Source organism: Chelonoidis abingdonii, chromosome 1 (genome assembly GCF_003597395.2).
Source record: "Chelonoidis abingdonii isolate Lonesome George chromosome 1, CheloAbing_2.0, whole genome shotgun sequence".
NCBI lineage: Eukaryota > Metazoa > Chordata > Testudines > Testudinidae > Chelonoidis > Chelonoidis abingdonii.
Window position 1 is genome coordinate 74,911,491 of NC_133769.1, and position 17,526 is coordinate 74,929,016.

Below are 17,526 nucleotides of genomic sequence, written 5' to 3' on the forward strand. Positions count from 1 at the left end.
AGACTGTGAATGGCTTGCCAACTATAGAACCAGTTTCTCCTCTCTTTGTTTTCACACCTCAACTGCTAGAACAGGGCCTCATCCTCCCTGACTGAGCTAACCTCGTTATCTCTAGCTTGCTTGCTAGCATATATATACACCTGCTCCTGGAAATTTCCACTACATGCATCTGACGAAGTGGGTATTCACCCACGAAAGCTCATGCTCCAAAACGTCCGTTAGTCTATAAGGTGCCACAGGATTCTCTGCTGCTTTTGAAAATCTCAATAGCTGTTTTATTTCTCTGTTAAAATGTGATGCATGTTGGTGTGAATCTTTTACACGCACATGGGAGAACAAATGTCACCCTGAGAGCCAATTCCTATCCTCTAATGGAAGTCACTGGAAATTATAGATTTCCATCCCAAGTACAGAATTTGATCTTAAATTAAAATGCACAGGGCAGGGAACTGAGCAGACTGCAAGTTAAGACCCAACTTACTTTGTATCCTTTTCCATCTTCTGTCTGCACACAGCTGCTAGATCTATCATTTTGGAGCAGTATTCATCTGAACCGATAATGCAAGCTGAAAGAACAATGGGACACTGAATTAATTACATAGATTTACTAAGCACATTTTCATATTGGTAATATAAAGAGTGGAATGCAGTTTTTCTTCCAAGACATGTTTTTATAACATTCACTATTCAGTTTGAGCAATATCTCCGAAGAGCTGAGCATCCTCAATTCCATGCAAGAAGCACTCAACACCATGCAGGCTTCGGACAATTGACAGGGAATTCTGTAACTGCTTTATAACTTTACAATTCTGAAGTGTGAAAGTGCTATAAACTGGATTGTTACAGTAAACTCCATCTTACCAGGAACCAGACAATAAAAATCTGTTCTCTTTCTATTTAAAGAATCTTAATATGTCTGTGCCAAATTTCAACAGAAGAAATAGCACCATACTTCCAGTGTGTAGAGAACAGAAAATTTACTGAAAAATAAGAGCACTGCTTTAAGGCTGAAAGTGACTGCTAGTGGCAGACACAATGGGTTAGGAAAGAGCAACAATTCTTGGTAGTTACCTTGCCTCTCCCTATGTGGGCTGTTGGGTTCAGAGTTGACTTTCCTTTTGATCCCTTCAGAAGGCTGAACAGTGTTAAATGAAGCATGCCGTGCGAACCTCTGTTTTCCGTTAGCACAGGTTTGATGTTGGGCACATGCCCCTCTTTTCAGGTCTGGTAAAGCAGCAGATGTTGGAACATCAGTTTTCGGATCATCTAAAGGAATTGGTTTTTGTAAAGTTATCACCTGAAGGACACCTGTTGTCATGTTAGCTTTTGCCATGTGGTGGAGCTTTGCTATGGACACAGCAGAAGAAAACCCCTTTAAACCCTACACTATTCTAACACCACAAAACTATGTCAGAGCTAGTGGACAAGATAAGGTCCCCCCTACCCACTCCACTACTGTATATAGCTCAAGATCCTGGGCTACACCTAAGCTCTACTAGGAACAGCTGTGGAGAGAAAAATAGGAAGATGGGGCAAAGTATCATTAACATTAACCCTTACTTCTCCTTTATCCTAGGATTGGCCAGCCCTAAAATAAAGCAGCATAAGGTCTCTATGTTGGAAGCCAAGGATCACCAGGATGTAGGCACACCATGGCCATGCCTTTTATCTCCTGAAACAAACCCCCCATGGCAGGGGACAAAAGGCAGAGGAGCAGCTCTACACCACCCAGGTCATTCCCCATGTAGGGTGAATAGTCATCTGCCTGTTTAGGGCAGATTTATTGACCCTTTGCGGCACAAAGGAGGCCACTGGATGGGCCAGAATGTGGCCCTAAGGAACTGATATTCCATTGCCTTGCACCTTAAACTAATGTAACATGAAGAAAGAAAACAAACAAAAACAAAAACAAAAAAGTACCCATAAATATCTCCAATCTCTCCCCTTTCCCTTACATTCTGGCAGCGATTTTAAAAAGGCTGCTTAGATAGATGACCTACATTAGGAAATTCAGACACTACACGTTTATGGGTACAGAAGGTAATGAATTCTGACTCACTCTTCAACTAGAAAACAACCACGTAAAATTTGGGAAACAGCAGGGTGATTTAAAAAAAAAAATCCAATTTAAATAAAAAAATTGTATTTTGTTATAATTTAAATAAGTTTTTCTTTTTTAAAATAAACCAATTTAAAAAGAAATCTGATAGTAATACAAAATAATATGTTAAAGCCTAAACTTATAATCTCTTAAATAAAAAATAAAATAGGCTGAATCCATGAGCCTCTAACACACAACAATGAAAAGCTGCTTTTCTATATAAAGAAATAATTTGTTTTTCCCTGATTAACTTTTGAGGTCTGGCTTTATAAATTTGTCACACTAGGTCATATACTGTATTAAGGGCTTATTTTGTTTAATAAAAATAAATGTTATACATGGTTGTGTGTTTAATTAAATTCCAGTTACCATCATAATGCAGCTTGACACAAATCATGAGCACAAAGTTAATTATGTAGTAAATAATATATCTAATTCACCATTTTCTAACATACTAAAAACGTCTAATTAAGAATCTGACAATATTAAGCTATATAATTGTTTATATAAATGTATATAGTTATTGTGTACCCTCCTAGGTGGGGGGGGGGGAACAAGTTCAAACTCTAATGTAAAAGTTCTATTTAGTTGTAAATCAACATATTTTAATGGTTATATTAACCAGTGAGAATGTACCTTTCTTTAGAAAATAGCTGAAGTACAAATGGAAGAGTTATTAAAATTGATGATTTAAATCACTAAGTGGAAAGCCTCAGCTTAAATCAATCCACCCTGGAAGAAAGTTCCAGAAAAATACACAAACAACCGCCAAACACCACAAATTACCACTATTTCCACTGAATTCCACAGGCCCAATCCATTTGAAGGCTGGTTTGCGACCCCTTTCTTCTGTGACATGCACTTTCTTTATGAGCCCTAAGCTGGTCAGAACGTTGGCGATATCATACAGTCTTCGTACCTTTGCTGAAAGGTAAACAAAAGTGTAAAGAGTATACTGTAAATATGCCTATACTACAGTGGTCCCCAAACTGTGGGGCACCGCCTCCCCAGGGGGGCCTAGAGGAATGTTTTTTTTTGGGAGGATGAATGGGGCCCAAGTCAGCCCCCACGGGAGGCAGGGAGGAAACATCACCCAGCCCCACTCTGTCCTCAGCCACAGCTCTGGCTCCCAGCTCCCAGGCTCCTCTCCTGGCTGTGGCTTCCAGCCCCAGCCCTAGGGTGACCAGATGTCCTGATTTTATAGAGACAGTTCCGATTTTTGGGTCTTTTTCTCATATAGGCTCCTATTACCTCTCCACTCCCTGTCCCGATTTTTCACACTTGCTGTCTGGTCTCCCTACCCAGCCCCCTCCAAGGCTCCGCTCTCGGCCGCAGCTCCGTTCCTGACTGTGGCCTCCGGCCCCTGGCTCCCGGACAGAGAGGGGTGGGTAGGTTTGATTATGGGTAAGGAGGGGGCATAACAGAAAAAGTTTGGGGACCACTGCTGTACAAGCTAATGAATTTCTGCCATGATGCCACAGTAACTTTTGGGAATAGGTTAAAAGGAAGTGCATAAACTGATGTACAAGTCACTTTGGAAAAGCATCCTCTCTTCCTTCTGTCCAATGGATGCATTCCCCCAGCAAGAGCAGAATTGCTTGATAAAAATATTTCATCCCTCCTGAAGGCAGCAGCATAGGCGAAAACTCATATCAATCCATTTTTTGTTTTTATAATCCCTACCACTCCAATGAATTGAACGATGATGTAGCTGGATGACAACACTTATAAAATACAAGTTGTGCAGCTGAATGCTTCTTCTGCTCCCGCACCGCCCCCAGTATATTTGAGTATTTAGGGCAGGGGTATTTATGATTAAAGTTTTATATGTTATAGTTAAAAAACCCTTAATCACAGGTGATTCTATCCATGCTGAGATTGAAAAAAATCTCAAATATCAATCTGAATGTGCCTCCATTTTCCCTGCTGACTGGATGATTAATCCGTTTCTTAACCGTGATACTCACTTTTAAACTTGCTGTGATCTGCTGCATCCTGGCTTTCTTCTATCAGTATTTTTGCTGCTATGTCAAGAGTGACTATCTTGGTTTTGGAGACAAGGAACAGCATGACAAACTTTTGGCTCATAATCCTTAATGACTTGTCCTTTCTGCTGTTTGCAGCTGCTGCGTTACAAACAAAATGAGAGTCTTTTAGCATGTCATCAGAGACAAGAAAGCATTAAGAAGGTTTCTCACGCACAACAAGGGTAAAGTATTTCCTTGTTGGAAAACAAATCTTTTTATAGGTAGCAAATAATTATGTAAGGCAGATGGACAACAGCATTTTAGTCATCTTCAAAAAGGTAATAAAAATTAAAGTGTAAAAAATTGGTTTTAAATGTTATGGAATCTGGACCTGATTCCCTGCTTCATTATGGTATAACTGTTGAGTGCCATGGAGTTTATAATTAACATTTGACCAGTGTAACAGAGTGGAAGTTCTGGCCCTCTGTTATAGGTGAGAACAAAGCATTTACCACTCAGAAGAGGAGAGGGGGAAAGAGAGAAACAAAATGTTTGACAAAGTCCTTCACAAAAGGCTGTTATGGAAACTAGAGAGACAAGGTGGGTGAGATAATATCTTTTATTGGACTAACTTCTGTTGATAAGAGAAACAAGCTTTCAAAGAACTCTTTTTCAGGCTTGGAAACTTACTCGGAGTGTCACGGCTACATACAAAGGTGGAATAGATTGTTTAGTATAACTAGTTGAAACATGTTTCAAGGGACCTGTCAGAGATAGGCCACTGAATGAGAGGGGAAAGACTGGAATTTCTGCCATCTGTGCTGTACCTGCACTGGGAATAAAAAGAGGAGCCTTATCTCTAAAGTGGTGAATTCAGCACCTTTCACAAGCAATATTGTGCATTTTACATTTAAAAACATTAATTAAATAAGAAAAAAGCCATACTGTATGTTGAACACTATGACTGCATCTGTACACATCAACCATTAGTCAGCTTACCAGAGGGGCAATCTGCTTCCGAAAAGTCAAGTAACTGTCTGTCTTGGGAATCCAGAAAGGTCTCCTTTTTACAGTCTCCAAATTTATACTCAAGGTCCTGCTCTTTATGCTGGATGTAAGCCATCTGTTCTTCGTACTTCTGGAGCTCTCCTATTTCCTGAAGGTTTTTTAGAGTTTGACTCAGGCTGTGTCGTCCGTGCCAACAGTACTGATTCTTGGCCACACGGCTAACAAGATGCAACGATTCCAGAACATTCACTATGTCATAGATGCGCCGACGCTCAACTCCTGTTTTAAGGAAGAAAGAGACTTAAAAGTATCCCCATTTTTAAACATGCTTCTACTCTCGCCTCCTTTTTGTATAATCGCGCACCGAACAAGATCTACTCACAGCAAGTTCCCTCTTTCATCATTTCCCAGGGTAAGTCACAGTTTGCTCCTACTGAAATCAATGGGAGTATAGCCACCGGGCCTGATTTTCCATTGCCTTGCACTTGTGTAGTACTGTGTAAGTTACAGGCACCATCAAATATGTCAACATGTAAAGCAATGGAGAACAGGGCCTATAATCTTCAGTGAGAGCAATAGCTGGATTTTAATCTCTGACCTCATCTACACAAAGGAAAATTTTCAAAAATTCTCCATAGATTCAGCTGGTTCAGCTCTACTAGTGTTAGCAGTGTTTGGAGCTTGAACACAACCAGGCCAATGCCTGCAGCCACCATTCTAAACAGTCATCTAACCCCACTAAGAACTGGTCTAAATGATGAAGTGCTGGCAACAGCTGTCTGCATAGGGCTCACAGCATTGCTACCAGCAGTGGAGCGGAACAAGCACTAGTAATGGTGAGAAGTTTTGAAAGATTTCCCTAATGTTTTACCCATAAAATATAGGTAATAATGTGGGTACTGGGACTTTCCAATTTGTTAGTGTTTTAAAGTGCATGGAGATATTTTTGAGTGAAATGTGCTACTAACGTTCTGAGTGCCATACATAGGTAGACATATTTTACACGACTAGTTCCTTTGAGCACCAGCACCATAAACCCTCTCGTACATGATTCGCTGCATAGAACTCCAGTGCTTGCCAGCATACTGGTGTTATGTTGATGGCACATTGTCAAGATATTTGTACAATTATTCCCAGCCCCACATTGCCCCCAAACACAGGCACTGGATCCCAAAACCAAATAAGATCAAGATATATATTTTTAGCAAAGTGCGAAAAAATTGTCATGCTCCCTCCCATCCCAGTCCTCAGTATTCTGCCAATAGGCCAATAAGCTGTTCAGAAGAAACAAGATTAAGTTGCTAGAATCAGTGAGAATGTATGCACCCTGTAATGTATTGAGATAATTTCAGTCTCCATCTGCAGTCCGATCCTGCATTTCTTAACATTTCTTTAACATTCCTATGGACTTCAGTGAGAATTTTGGGTGAACAAGGAATGCAGGATCAGATCCCTCACAATAAGATTTATTTAGCAGGAGAGTTGCAGTGATATTAGCTGAAGAATTTGTAGATAAACAGGAAGGGAGGGAACAGACAGACATCTAAGCTGAAACCTGTAGGCTTGATTGATACACTATCACAAGGAGAGACTGTACCACAGACACTTTAACCCTGGGATCAGGAAGATGGTGTTTGCAGCTCTGTCTTCTCTCCTGGGTGCAGCCAGAGAAGTGCGGCTTTAATCTGTGGCCAGAGAACTATTGGGAACCCTATTAATGAAGCCTGCCCAGGTACCATAGGCCCTGAGCAGAGCCTGGGAAAGAAACACTGTGTACTGCTGTGACTCGTAAATGGATTTTTCATAGCTAGGAGCTGTGTGAATACAGCCTTATCTATTGATGGCAAAATCAACATTCAAGCCATTATGTGCTACACAAAGATCAGCAGTGGTATAGGAAATGAAAACCAAAGGGGAAAACCAGCCACTATTTTAAATAAGACACAAACTCTACTAGTACGTTTAAACAAACTCCTTTGTTTTAAGTCACCAATGAAATATTCCTCAAAACGAAAAAAACCCAAGTAATTTCATTTCCAGTTAGCAATGTAGAACTACATGTGTTCAGCTTCATGAAGGCAGAGCACTGGGATTTCATATTAAATGGGGATAACTCTAATACTTAAAACACTTCATTTAAAAAATTCTTTAAAAATGATTACCATAGAAATCAGTCCTTATCTATTATTTATTCTTTTCTGCATTCTATTCTGTTTCGCTAAATACTTTAGGAGCTGTCTCACCAGAGCCACACAGGGAGGAAATCCCATCTCTGTTCCCTCTCCATCCTCCTTCCCAAAATATAAAAATTACATTGAATTTTTTGCAAGTTCTTCTCTAATTTGCTATCTTTCCTATGAAATATATCTGAATTATTTTTCTCAGATGCAATACTTAGCAAAATAAGACTCAGACTGAATAAATGCAATCTCTATTATCTATAGTCGCTCTGGGTCCCTTTGTATTATTTTTTTGTCCTGGATGAGGTTCACAACAGCTCCCAATTAAGTCTGACTTGTAAGTTTAGTTAACATGCAGTTTACTTCTTGCAGATAACTAAAGAGGATGTTAAAGACAACCAAAGCTAACATTGGTCCCTGAACCACACCACTAGATGCCTCCACCCAGTTCAACACATTGCAAAAAGGGGAATGATAAATGGTAGTCTTTCTGCCAGTTTTCAGTGTGCAAGACATTGTTCACATCCAAGACAATTTGGCTATTTAGATTCTGGAAGCTACTATATTGGATGATTTATTGAAAGCAAGGTATAAAACCTACTGATTTCCCTCATCCACCAATGTGTAGTTCTATCCAAAAATTCACCACAGTTCTTTTGTATGATTTATTTTTTATAAACCCTGCTGCTTATTTCTCAGACTTCAATTAGCAGGAAAATAAAAATCTAGGCATACATATTTAGCAGCAGGATTAATTCAGCATGAGAGCACTCACTGATTTGCAACTTTTTTTTAAATGATAGGGTTATATAATAATGTAGTGGTAGAGATCTTCTTAAGTATTGAGCACCTGCAACTCTTGCTTGATTTAACTAGAAGGGCACATCCAGCACCTCCCCCAAAAAATAAACTGAAAAAAAAATAAAAAAATCAGACCTGAAATGTATTCTGCAAATAGGTCAGTTCTTTTAAATGGGATCTATTTTACTTTAAGTGGTAGACATATCTTAAAAGACTAAAGTTGTCCAGTTCTTGCAGCATTTATTTCAGGCATACATACCAAGACTAGAAGCCACTTCATCCAAAGAAATGGTAGATTTTTCTGCTGACAAAGGATAACTTGGGTAGCGAGCTAGAAACTTTTGGCATAAGAGTCCTAAGCTCTTCTGTTTTCTGCTGGGTCTCTGCTTTTCAAATTCATCCACTGTGCCATCATCTACCATAACATACTGTTGAAAAATAAATGTTATTCCTTTATTGTAGAGCTTCAACAGGCATGACAATAGCAAAATACGGAACATTTCAGATTCTAAGATTCAGACTCAGACTACTGTTACAAAAGGTAAAATACACATGCCCAAGGGCCTTCATACAGGCTTAGAATGTGATCATCTCTCTAAGCACCTAGGTCACATGTTTTGACTCATGAACTTGTTTTATCCAAAATCCAGATACAGTGGAGATCATTAAGAAAGCATTTACAAGGGCATCCCATGGTGGCCAGGTGTTGGAGGACACAAAAGGTATAACTATGTTCCCACCACCAATAGATGATAAGACCCTATTTGGAAGTAACATTCCCTTTTGAAACCATAAAAAGGAGGATTTCTGCAAACACCTTGGAGTGTCACTGACCAGAGATGTCTACCAACCACCAGAGAGCTCCTGAAAAACCTCTGTACAGAACTTCCACCATCCCTCTATTTGTGAGTATATCGCTTTAAGAGCTCAGAGGCATGTGACCCTAGTTCTGGGGGATAAAATTCAGCTGTCTCAGCATTTTGGGCTTTTCAGCATTTTGGCATGCTGTTAACTGAATAAAATCCTATGGAAAAGAATGAGTAGGCCCTTGTAGTATTCCTGAAAGCTGGAGACCTCAGGGATATATAAGAAGGTATGTTTGTTACAATAACCCCTAAACAATGAACTGACTGTAATTTTTATTTGGACTAGTAATTCTAAGTATTGATTCTCTTGTTGGAGTGAAGTTGTTTATATCAATTGTCTGTGAACTTTTTTACTCTTAAAAATTGCAGTATCTCGACTGCCTCTTACTGCAGAATGAGTAACGAATCCCCTTGCAACATATTATACTTGGGAATAAATGCCCTTGGTTTTTAAATGATTTGAAAACAGCAGTTTTCACCTTTATGTTTTTGTAATCTATTTTCCACAGACAAGATGTCGTTCATGAGGGTAAATTTAACAAAAGCTGAAATATGGTCTATCAACTTGCTCCAAGTAACATACTGAAGAAATTCAGAATACTTGAAGCAGTCATGTGCTCAACAGCTGAATTAAACTCAATTTTAAACAAACTTTACTGTACTATTTAGTCAATAATTACTTTTTAAAATGCACAAAAATATGTATATGGCTTTTCAGCCTACTAAATTCAGGGTCCATACTGGTCAATTTCATGGCCAGGGGTTTTAAAATTGGTCAGTTTCATGATTTCAGATGTTTACATCTGAAAATTTTTCTGCATTATAACTGTGGGGGTCCTGACCCAAAAATGGGACTTTGGGGGGGCTGCAAAGTTGTTGTGGGGGTGGGGGGCATCCCAAGATTACCACTCTCACTTCTGTGCTGCCTAGGCAGCAGCCTCCAAGCTTCCTGCAATTACAGGAGGTGGTGGTGGGTAGGATTTCCCCCATGTGGCTAAGAGTGCCCCAGCTGTGGCTCCTAGGTGCTAGTCCAGGGCCAAACAGATTAAGGTAGGGGCTCCTGGCCAATTTGGGGGCCTCTTGGAAAAACAGGTGCCCCAGCCCCAGGGTGGAAACCCTGACTGGGTCACACTGAGCCCCAGCAGGAGCCCTGGGGGAAGAAACCTTGAGTCCTGACGGCCCTGAGCTCTCCCAGGCTACCAGCAGCAGGAGAGATCAGATTTCATGGGGAAAGACTGATTTCATGGTCTGACATGTTTTTTTATGGCTGTGAAATTGGTAGGGCCCTATTTATAAAGATGGTCAATATTATTATCCCCATTTTACAGATGGGCAGACTGAGGCACAGAGGTAAAGTGATTTGCCCAGATCACCCAATAGGCAATGGTAGAACTTAGAATAGAACCTAAGACCCCTCAGTCCCAGTCCAGTGCTCTGTCCGCTAGGCCACACTGTTTCACCAAGTCTAGCAATTATTTTAGTTATCCTTTCAGAGAAGGAAACAACTAAATTTTAATGTAGCATATTTCTGTACACCCTACTTGTTGAAAGCTAAGTTATAAGTGATCCTTCAAATAACTTTTTGCTAGTCTGCTTGCCCTCACTCTGTCTTCCCCCGCCAATGTTCAAACTGGTTTAGTGCCATACTTGATCCTAAAGAATTATGTGAGCCTTTATGCCTATAAAATAGCATTTTCTTAGAACAAGGGTCTAGTGACTAGATTCTAGTTTGATGTTGCTGATGTTGCAACCACTGGCTCATAAGATGCTCCTTTTGCAATAACTTGGAATGGGGGGAGCTAGTGGTTCCTGGAGAAAGAAACAAAAGGAGGGGATGAAGGAGCTCACTGCTGTTGGCTAAAAGCTAAAATTGCTGCTCTCCTGCTCAAAGGTGCTTAGAGGTTTTTTTTGTTTGTTTTTGTTTTTTTAAAACAAAAACAAAACCCAGGAAGGATGGGGAGCAGAATCCTCTAGCAAAAAAACCCAACAATGCTGAATTTAAAATCCTGCTTAAATCAAAAAACCATTCAGGTGTAATTTTTGACTACCCTCATCCTGACTGTTAGATGTGGAGCTGCGTTTTGCTGAATGAGGTATAAATATGGTTTGCCAATCCAGTGTGTTTAAGGTATACAGCTTCTAAAGCCACAATTATAAAAATACCCAAGGCTTGATTAGCCTGTCTTTAAAACAGTTGTACAGTGGCCAAATGAGCCGTTATGCTGAATCTGTTTAACTGACTTGGCAGTTTTCCTCTCACTGTGGCTAGGCCTTAGTTTGAAAATGATATAATTAGCAAGGGAGGGGAAGTAACCATATCCAGTCTCTGAGTATCTGAAGAAATACTTAGACAGTAAGCTTTTAAGATGGTGACCTTTGTCTGAAATGGCTTGCACATTGGTGTCGCTATATAAATGGTCATCTCTGAGGATGCTTCCAAATAGTGCTGCTCTCTATTCCTAGTAAAGGTGAGGAAATAGTTTATATTTTATTACTTAGTTTAAAAAAAAAATACTAACTAGTCAGCCTGTAGCAAGTAGAGGGCATTGTGTGCAAGTTATGTCCAAGCTTACTAGGTCAAGTCTCTTACCTGTACAGAATCAGGAAAAGCATCATTCTGCTCACTGTTCTCAATTGGTCTAAAGAGCTCTTTCTTCTTTTCCCTGTCCCTCATGTCAGGGCTAGCAGCACTAACAAGCATCTTCAGGTTAGCTGTGGGGGTCCATGGATCTGCCAGAGGTCTGTCGACAAGCTTAACAGGTGTAATTGGATTTCTTTCTGGGGTGCAGCCCTTTTGCTTTGATAAATCAATTGGTTCGTTTTTCATGGGAGTCTTTGGGGTCATTCTGGATTGATCAAATATGTTTTCCTATTAAAAAGAGAGGATTGTTTAGGGTTGAAAAGCAGCAACACAATCCACCAGTCAATGCCATTGTTCGTATGAAGGTAAAGAGTGCCATCATGCTCTAACAGTCCCAAGGTTATATTTAGCACAGCTCTTATTAGCATAAGATGCAGCCAAGTGTATATCATACATCAGTGTACAATGCAGATAGGATGCCACCATGAATTGCTTAAGATGGAGTCAATCAGTCAAACCTGTTGTCTGTCGGACTTTTATGTTCTGCCTTTTCATATAAGCCAACTGTGCCACAATTGTAAACCTACTGGTCCAAATTATGAACCCAGTTTATCCCCTGGAGCCATGTGTCTTCCGGCTGAATTTGGACTGAAGCTTAAATAGTTCACTAGTTACACTGCACTTAGAAAAAAACATAACATTCTATTCTGGAATCTCCATAACGGAAAGCCCTTTTGGGGGATTTCACTCTACTCAGCCCAGCTGGAACACTTCCCTAATGGAAGAAAATTGCTAAAGTATCTGCTGCTCAAAACAATGAAAATATATAAAGAAGTGTTAACTATAGTCAAGCAAGCTGCTGGGAAGGAGAAATCTACATATGACTTGTTCTCAAAGTAAGGTAAGAACAAGAATTCCGTCCTTGCCCCCAGCTACATGATCTGATGCTTATTTTTCCTTTATGTTCTTATACAGGAATGAGGCTATGACTACCCTTTTGTCCATTCCCACTACCACAAAAGCTGTGGTACAGACCAACTTTCAACTTACTTAGATTGATGCCTACTTGAGTCAGTCTGTCATTCCTTAATTAGCTGGAAAAGCTGCTTTTCAGCAACAGGTACTTTCCTACTACACTAGTTGAACAGGTTTCTCACCCTGCACTAACAGGATGGAGAGCATGAGAAAAATATGACAATATTACTTGGGTTTCCTGTGCTGTAACAGAGTATTATCAGTGGGCAACAGATCACACAGTTAACCTAAAGTCAGTGGATCTAATCTGTTTACTGAACCTGCCAGCTACCACTGGATTTTTCTTTGTTACTGCTCTGATCACTGATTCTGGACTGACCAGTACCTAGAGAAAGCCAGTGGTACTAAAGCCCTACCAAAACTTTTCTAGCCCTGAGAGATCACAAGACATCAGACATTAAATCATTCTGATTACCATTTAATAACTTCTCTCTGATGATTTACGTGGATTAAAAATGGCAGTTTCTGGCTTTCAAATGCTATGACTCAGTTCCTCAATCTAGCAGTTTGAAATACTGGTTGCAGATATCTCAGATGAAGTGAGAGGTAAGAGATGAAGAAAGTAAAATACCGGTAACCAGAAATTAATATCAGATTTCATAACTTGCTGTTCTTAGAAGCCAAGCCTTTAAGTGTTCTTATACTATGAGGACTAGAAATGACCCTGAAACAGTTACTGGTCCCTCAGTCAAGCCGTGTTCTTGGTGTTTGTCCTGAACCGATCATAAATTCCTGCACCTCTGACTAGTGGTGTTTTAAAATCTTTGCAAAATGAATTTTAAAAACATAACCAAGTATACACAATAGAACTTTTGGGATAGATATTATTACAATAGTAGTCTCATTTTCATTGTTGGTGCTATAAGGCATTAAGTTTACAGAAAAGTGTACAAGATGAAATAGCTATCTAAAAGGCATAAGCTTTTATATGAATTTCAGCTAAAACTATTGCTCTGTTCAATTCTCAGTGGCTCGAGAATTATAGCTAATTGACAAGGAGACACCATGGAATTTTGTTTAAACTACTGCACTAGTTTATTCAATTTAATTGGAATGCAGAAACTGGATTTTAAAGTTCAAAAATTAGCCAGATGTTACTGCTCCTAATAGAGAGCCTTCCATATTTTGCCATCTGGGGATAAGGACAGACATCCAAAGAGTAGGAAAAAGCACTGTGCTATGAATGTTCAGAATGATTATATAAAATATTATATTATAATGCCCAATTGGATTATTCACAAGAATGTAAAGAAAGATATTTTTATTTCAGATGAGTGTTGTGACTTAATACACTGCCAAAAAGGGTTCAAGGTAAGGGTCATGGTTCTTCCTGGTATACATGTTCAGTATAGTAATCCACGTAATATATTCTTGCAATTTCAAATGTGGCAAGGATTCAACACTTAATCTAAAATGGGGAAAAAAACCCACCTTTATATAAAGCTGTTTTTCATTATGCGTGGTGCTAATGTAGTTATAACAAAAGCAGATACCTAGAACTACCAATCCAGTTACTTGAAAATTATCCCACTGAGCTCCCATTAATTCACCGAGGTGTACAAACATTACACCGAGCAGCGAGTAATGGCTGAAGCTGTAAATGGGTTCAAAACATGTACCTACTACCTACCCTTGAAATCTTTATCCTCTTCACTGACTCACTTGTCCCAGTTTCTCTTTCCCAGTCCCATATGGTCCTTGGGAGGTCTTTAGATCCCAAATTTTCTGTTAACCATACAGATTCATAGTATGTGTAAAGAGGTGAAAAGAAGAGATTCTGAGGTGCCTCTTCTTCCAAGGAGAGAAGGTAGGTTGAAAGCACAAAGGGAATGTAAAATAGGTAGACACAATTTTGGTTATGTTGACAGGAATAATAATAAAAAAAATCTTTAGAGGAATAGGAAATGAGCAAGTCTCTCAGTGCTAGGTATGTTATTAGTGTATTGGTTCATAAGACGACTGTAGCATATAGCTATTGTTCATTTTTGATGTGGAGGTGGAAAATCTTTATTTGGGTAGACCCTCACTAAATTGCACCAACTGGGGATCCACTGAAGATTTCTGAGTTTTGCATGTTAGCAAGTAAAATGAAGTGGTTACACTGAGGCATTATTCCTGTTTTGTTAATTTATTTTGACAACTGCAGCATAGTTTTATTCTTGTTTTACTGGAGTATCCTTTGTAAAATTAAGTCTCAATAGTAGGAGACCTCACTACACAGTCAGTTATTAAATCTCTGTTGAAACATGCGAAGTCTGCTAGTTTTGTGCATATAATATAACATTCCATCAGGAGTGCCAAGGTGTGCCAAGTGTGAAGTGGTCACATTGATGCAGTGTCTTGGTTGACAATCTGTTTAAAGGCTAGCTAGAGCTGTGATGCTGCTGTCCGGTCAGTCTGGATTGGCAAACAACAATATTGCCAATCCTGAAAACTTTTTTTAAACTTGCAGCCCCGTAAGATTTTAACGTTAATGCACACAACCAGTTCCTAGTGCACTTATGTGTACTGTATGCTCTATAATAAACCAGCAGGAAGCTTACAGAAATGCCCTGGGGAGGAGATATTTAAATGATGTGCTCCTGACTAAATGGAAAGCACATCTTCAGACTCATCTGCCTCATTACTCACCTTAGACCTGTTTCAAAACTATTTTGGCTTAGTCTAACCCTGCTCATCTAAGCCTATGCTTTCTGCATCCTTTCACAACCATATGTGACTAGTATCAGAGGGGTAGCCGTGTTAGTCTGGATCTGTAAAAGCAGCAGAGAATCCTGTGGCACCTTATAGACTAACAGACGTTTTGGAGCATGAGCTTTCGTGGGTGAATACCCACTTCGCCAGATGCATGTGACTGTGTCTCAGTGTGCTCCATACATAGGATTTTCTGTAATCCTTTCCCCAGATGGCAGAGGTATTGTTAATGTCCTCTTTAATTAATCCTGACAAAACTCTTGATTACTTCTTTGAAAGGGGAAGGGGGTGGAGGGGAAAATGAGCCTTTCATTAAAATTTAAAAGCCAAGATGTCTCCTATTTCCCACCCAAAATTATCAACTTGAATGTTGGCTGGATAAACTGAGCTGAGAAGGAAGGAAACTAAAATGGCAGCGAGTGGAAGAATATTGCAGTGTTATATTTGAGTCTTGGTGTTTAGGAGGGCAAACTTACTACTTTTGGCCTTATCTCAAAGGTCAGTGGGAACTAGACATAAATAGGCCTGTAAAGAATAGTTTTGTATTCTTAAATAGCCACACACCAGTAGGTTATAGTCATCTCTAACAAGTACTCGTACATTTCTGTAATGTGCTAAAACCATTTGCAGAACCTACTACAGTCCATTCACCTGGGGGGTTGGGAAGCAAAGGTAGTTCAAGGTACAATAGATTTTGCAACAAAATTCAAAGTCCTGGGGTGTTGGTGTTGCAGTATTGGCCATAAATCTTACTAAAAAACGCTGTTAAGTGTGATCTGTGTCCTTTACTCACCTTTTGTGCATTTTCCCCATCTTCAGCTGCCAGATCGATTCTTGTGTGTCTTGGGTTGATCAAGTCTTTTAGTGTTAAGCAACTTATCTCCATCTGTAAGTTATAAAGTTGCACAGGTTAAGTCTGATATTACTTCATTAAAAAACAAACCTCACCCCGATTTCCAGAGGCTAATCTATAGTTTCCCTCCCATCCCCAAAAGGTGACCTTGGCAGCCTGCAGCTGCCCTCCTGTGACCGTCACAAACTCTCAGCGTTAGCCCCGGGGAATCAGCCTTTCCGGCAGAAAATCAACCCAGTGGGACACGGCTGCGGTGGGTGGGGAAGGAAGGCGGCTGAGCGAGCTACCCCAGCTCGGTGGGAGCCGGCGGCGACTGAGTCAGCAGCGCTCAGGGTCTCCCGCGGGGCAGTTAGTTTTGGCGCAAAGAACCTGGAGGAATCGCGGCTTTGAATGAATGGGACAGAAAAGCGGCCGGCCAGCCTCCGGCGGGGGGAGCTCATGCCCCCGGTGCAGCAGGCGCGAGGAAGCGGGGCTGCCTGGCTGCCCCTCGCACTGAACCCCCAAGTCCTCAGGCATGAGAGATGGGGAGGCTCGTACCTGCTCATGCAGTTGGAGGCTCAATTCAGAGCAGCCCCCCCTCTGCTCCCCAAATCCGGCGGTCTAGAGCGACAGCGGGAATGCGGGGCAAGCCCACTGAAGTGGCTGGGGCTGTAGTGGGGGGCCGAGCCCCCTTTCCCGCTGCTCGTCAGCGCTTACCTCGGGGATCCAGCCCTTCCCGGCTCTCGCTCGCGGCCTCCCCCGCAGCAGCGCCACGCACTCCGGAGCAGCCGCGAGGCGGGGGGCGCATGGGGGCAGCGACGGGAGAGGAGAGCGACCTGTGCCCAGCCGCTGCCGCGCCCCCAACGTGCCGCTGCTGCTGCTGCTCGGAGATGCCACTCGGCGCTAAAGCTTCTATTCTGGCGCCCTGAGACACACTTTTACAATCCGGCCAATCAGCGGCGGCCGGCCGGAGAGCTCCCGCGGCGGGCCCCGCCAATCAGCGGCGCCGCCCGGGAGCCGGAGAGTTGGCGCTAGAGTCGGCGCGTTCTGTCTCAGGCGGCGGCTGCTTTTCGCTCCCTTCCCCGCCTCCGCCTCTGCGCCTCCCCCGCCCACCTTGGTACCTGGGATGCTGCGGCCGCGGCGTAGACGGCTGGGCAGTGGGGGGAGGCGACTCTTTGTTAGGCATGAATGGGCCGCTCGACGGCTGCTAGTGGGAGCCCAGGCGGGGAACAGATGGAGCCGCCGCGGAGATCGCAGGGCTAGGGGGCGCGGAGTCACTTCACTTCACTTCCCCCCTGCCCAGCTGCCTGCTGTGGAGGATTGTTCAGCCGCTTCCCTGGCCACTGGAATTCAAGTCGCTAGGGACGCGCTCCCTGCTGGCATCCGCCTGACCCGTCGGGGCACCTCTGCATTTCTGAGCTGGGAGGCCGTTCAAATCCGCCTGCTTTGCGGAGCAGAACC

General features: G+C 41.7%; 1 protein-coding gene across 1 annotated transcript in view; it reads right to left on the minus strand.

Moving 5' to 3' along the window:
- Positions 1-16,838, minus strand: part of E2F7 (E2F transcription factor 7) — a 29,177-nt gene extending 12,339 nt beyond the window's left edge. The window contains exons 1-9 of the mRNA XM_032805387.2: positions 16,783-16,838; positions 16,027-16,119; positions 11,514-11,792; positions 8,317-8,485; positions 5,068-5,355; positions 4,069-4,227; positions 2,888-3,025; positions 1,072-1,266; positions 482-566 (exon numbers count right to left, since the gene is read on the minus strand). Of these exons, the coding sequence (XP_032661278.1) occupies positions 482-566; positions 1,072-1,266; positions 2,888-3,025; positions 4,069-4,227; positions 5,068-5,355; positions 8,317-8,485; positions 11,514-11,792; positions 16,027-16,119 (1,406 nt within the window). The 5' untranslated portion in view covers positions 16,783-16,838. The remainder of the gene's footprint in view (positions 1-481; positions 567-1,071; positions 1,267-2,887; positions 3,026-4,068; positions 4,228-5,067; positions 5,356-8,316; positions 8,486-11,513; positions 11,793-16,026; positions 16,120-16,782) is intronic.
- Between the last annotated feature and the right edge of the window lie 688 nt (positions 16,839-17,526).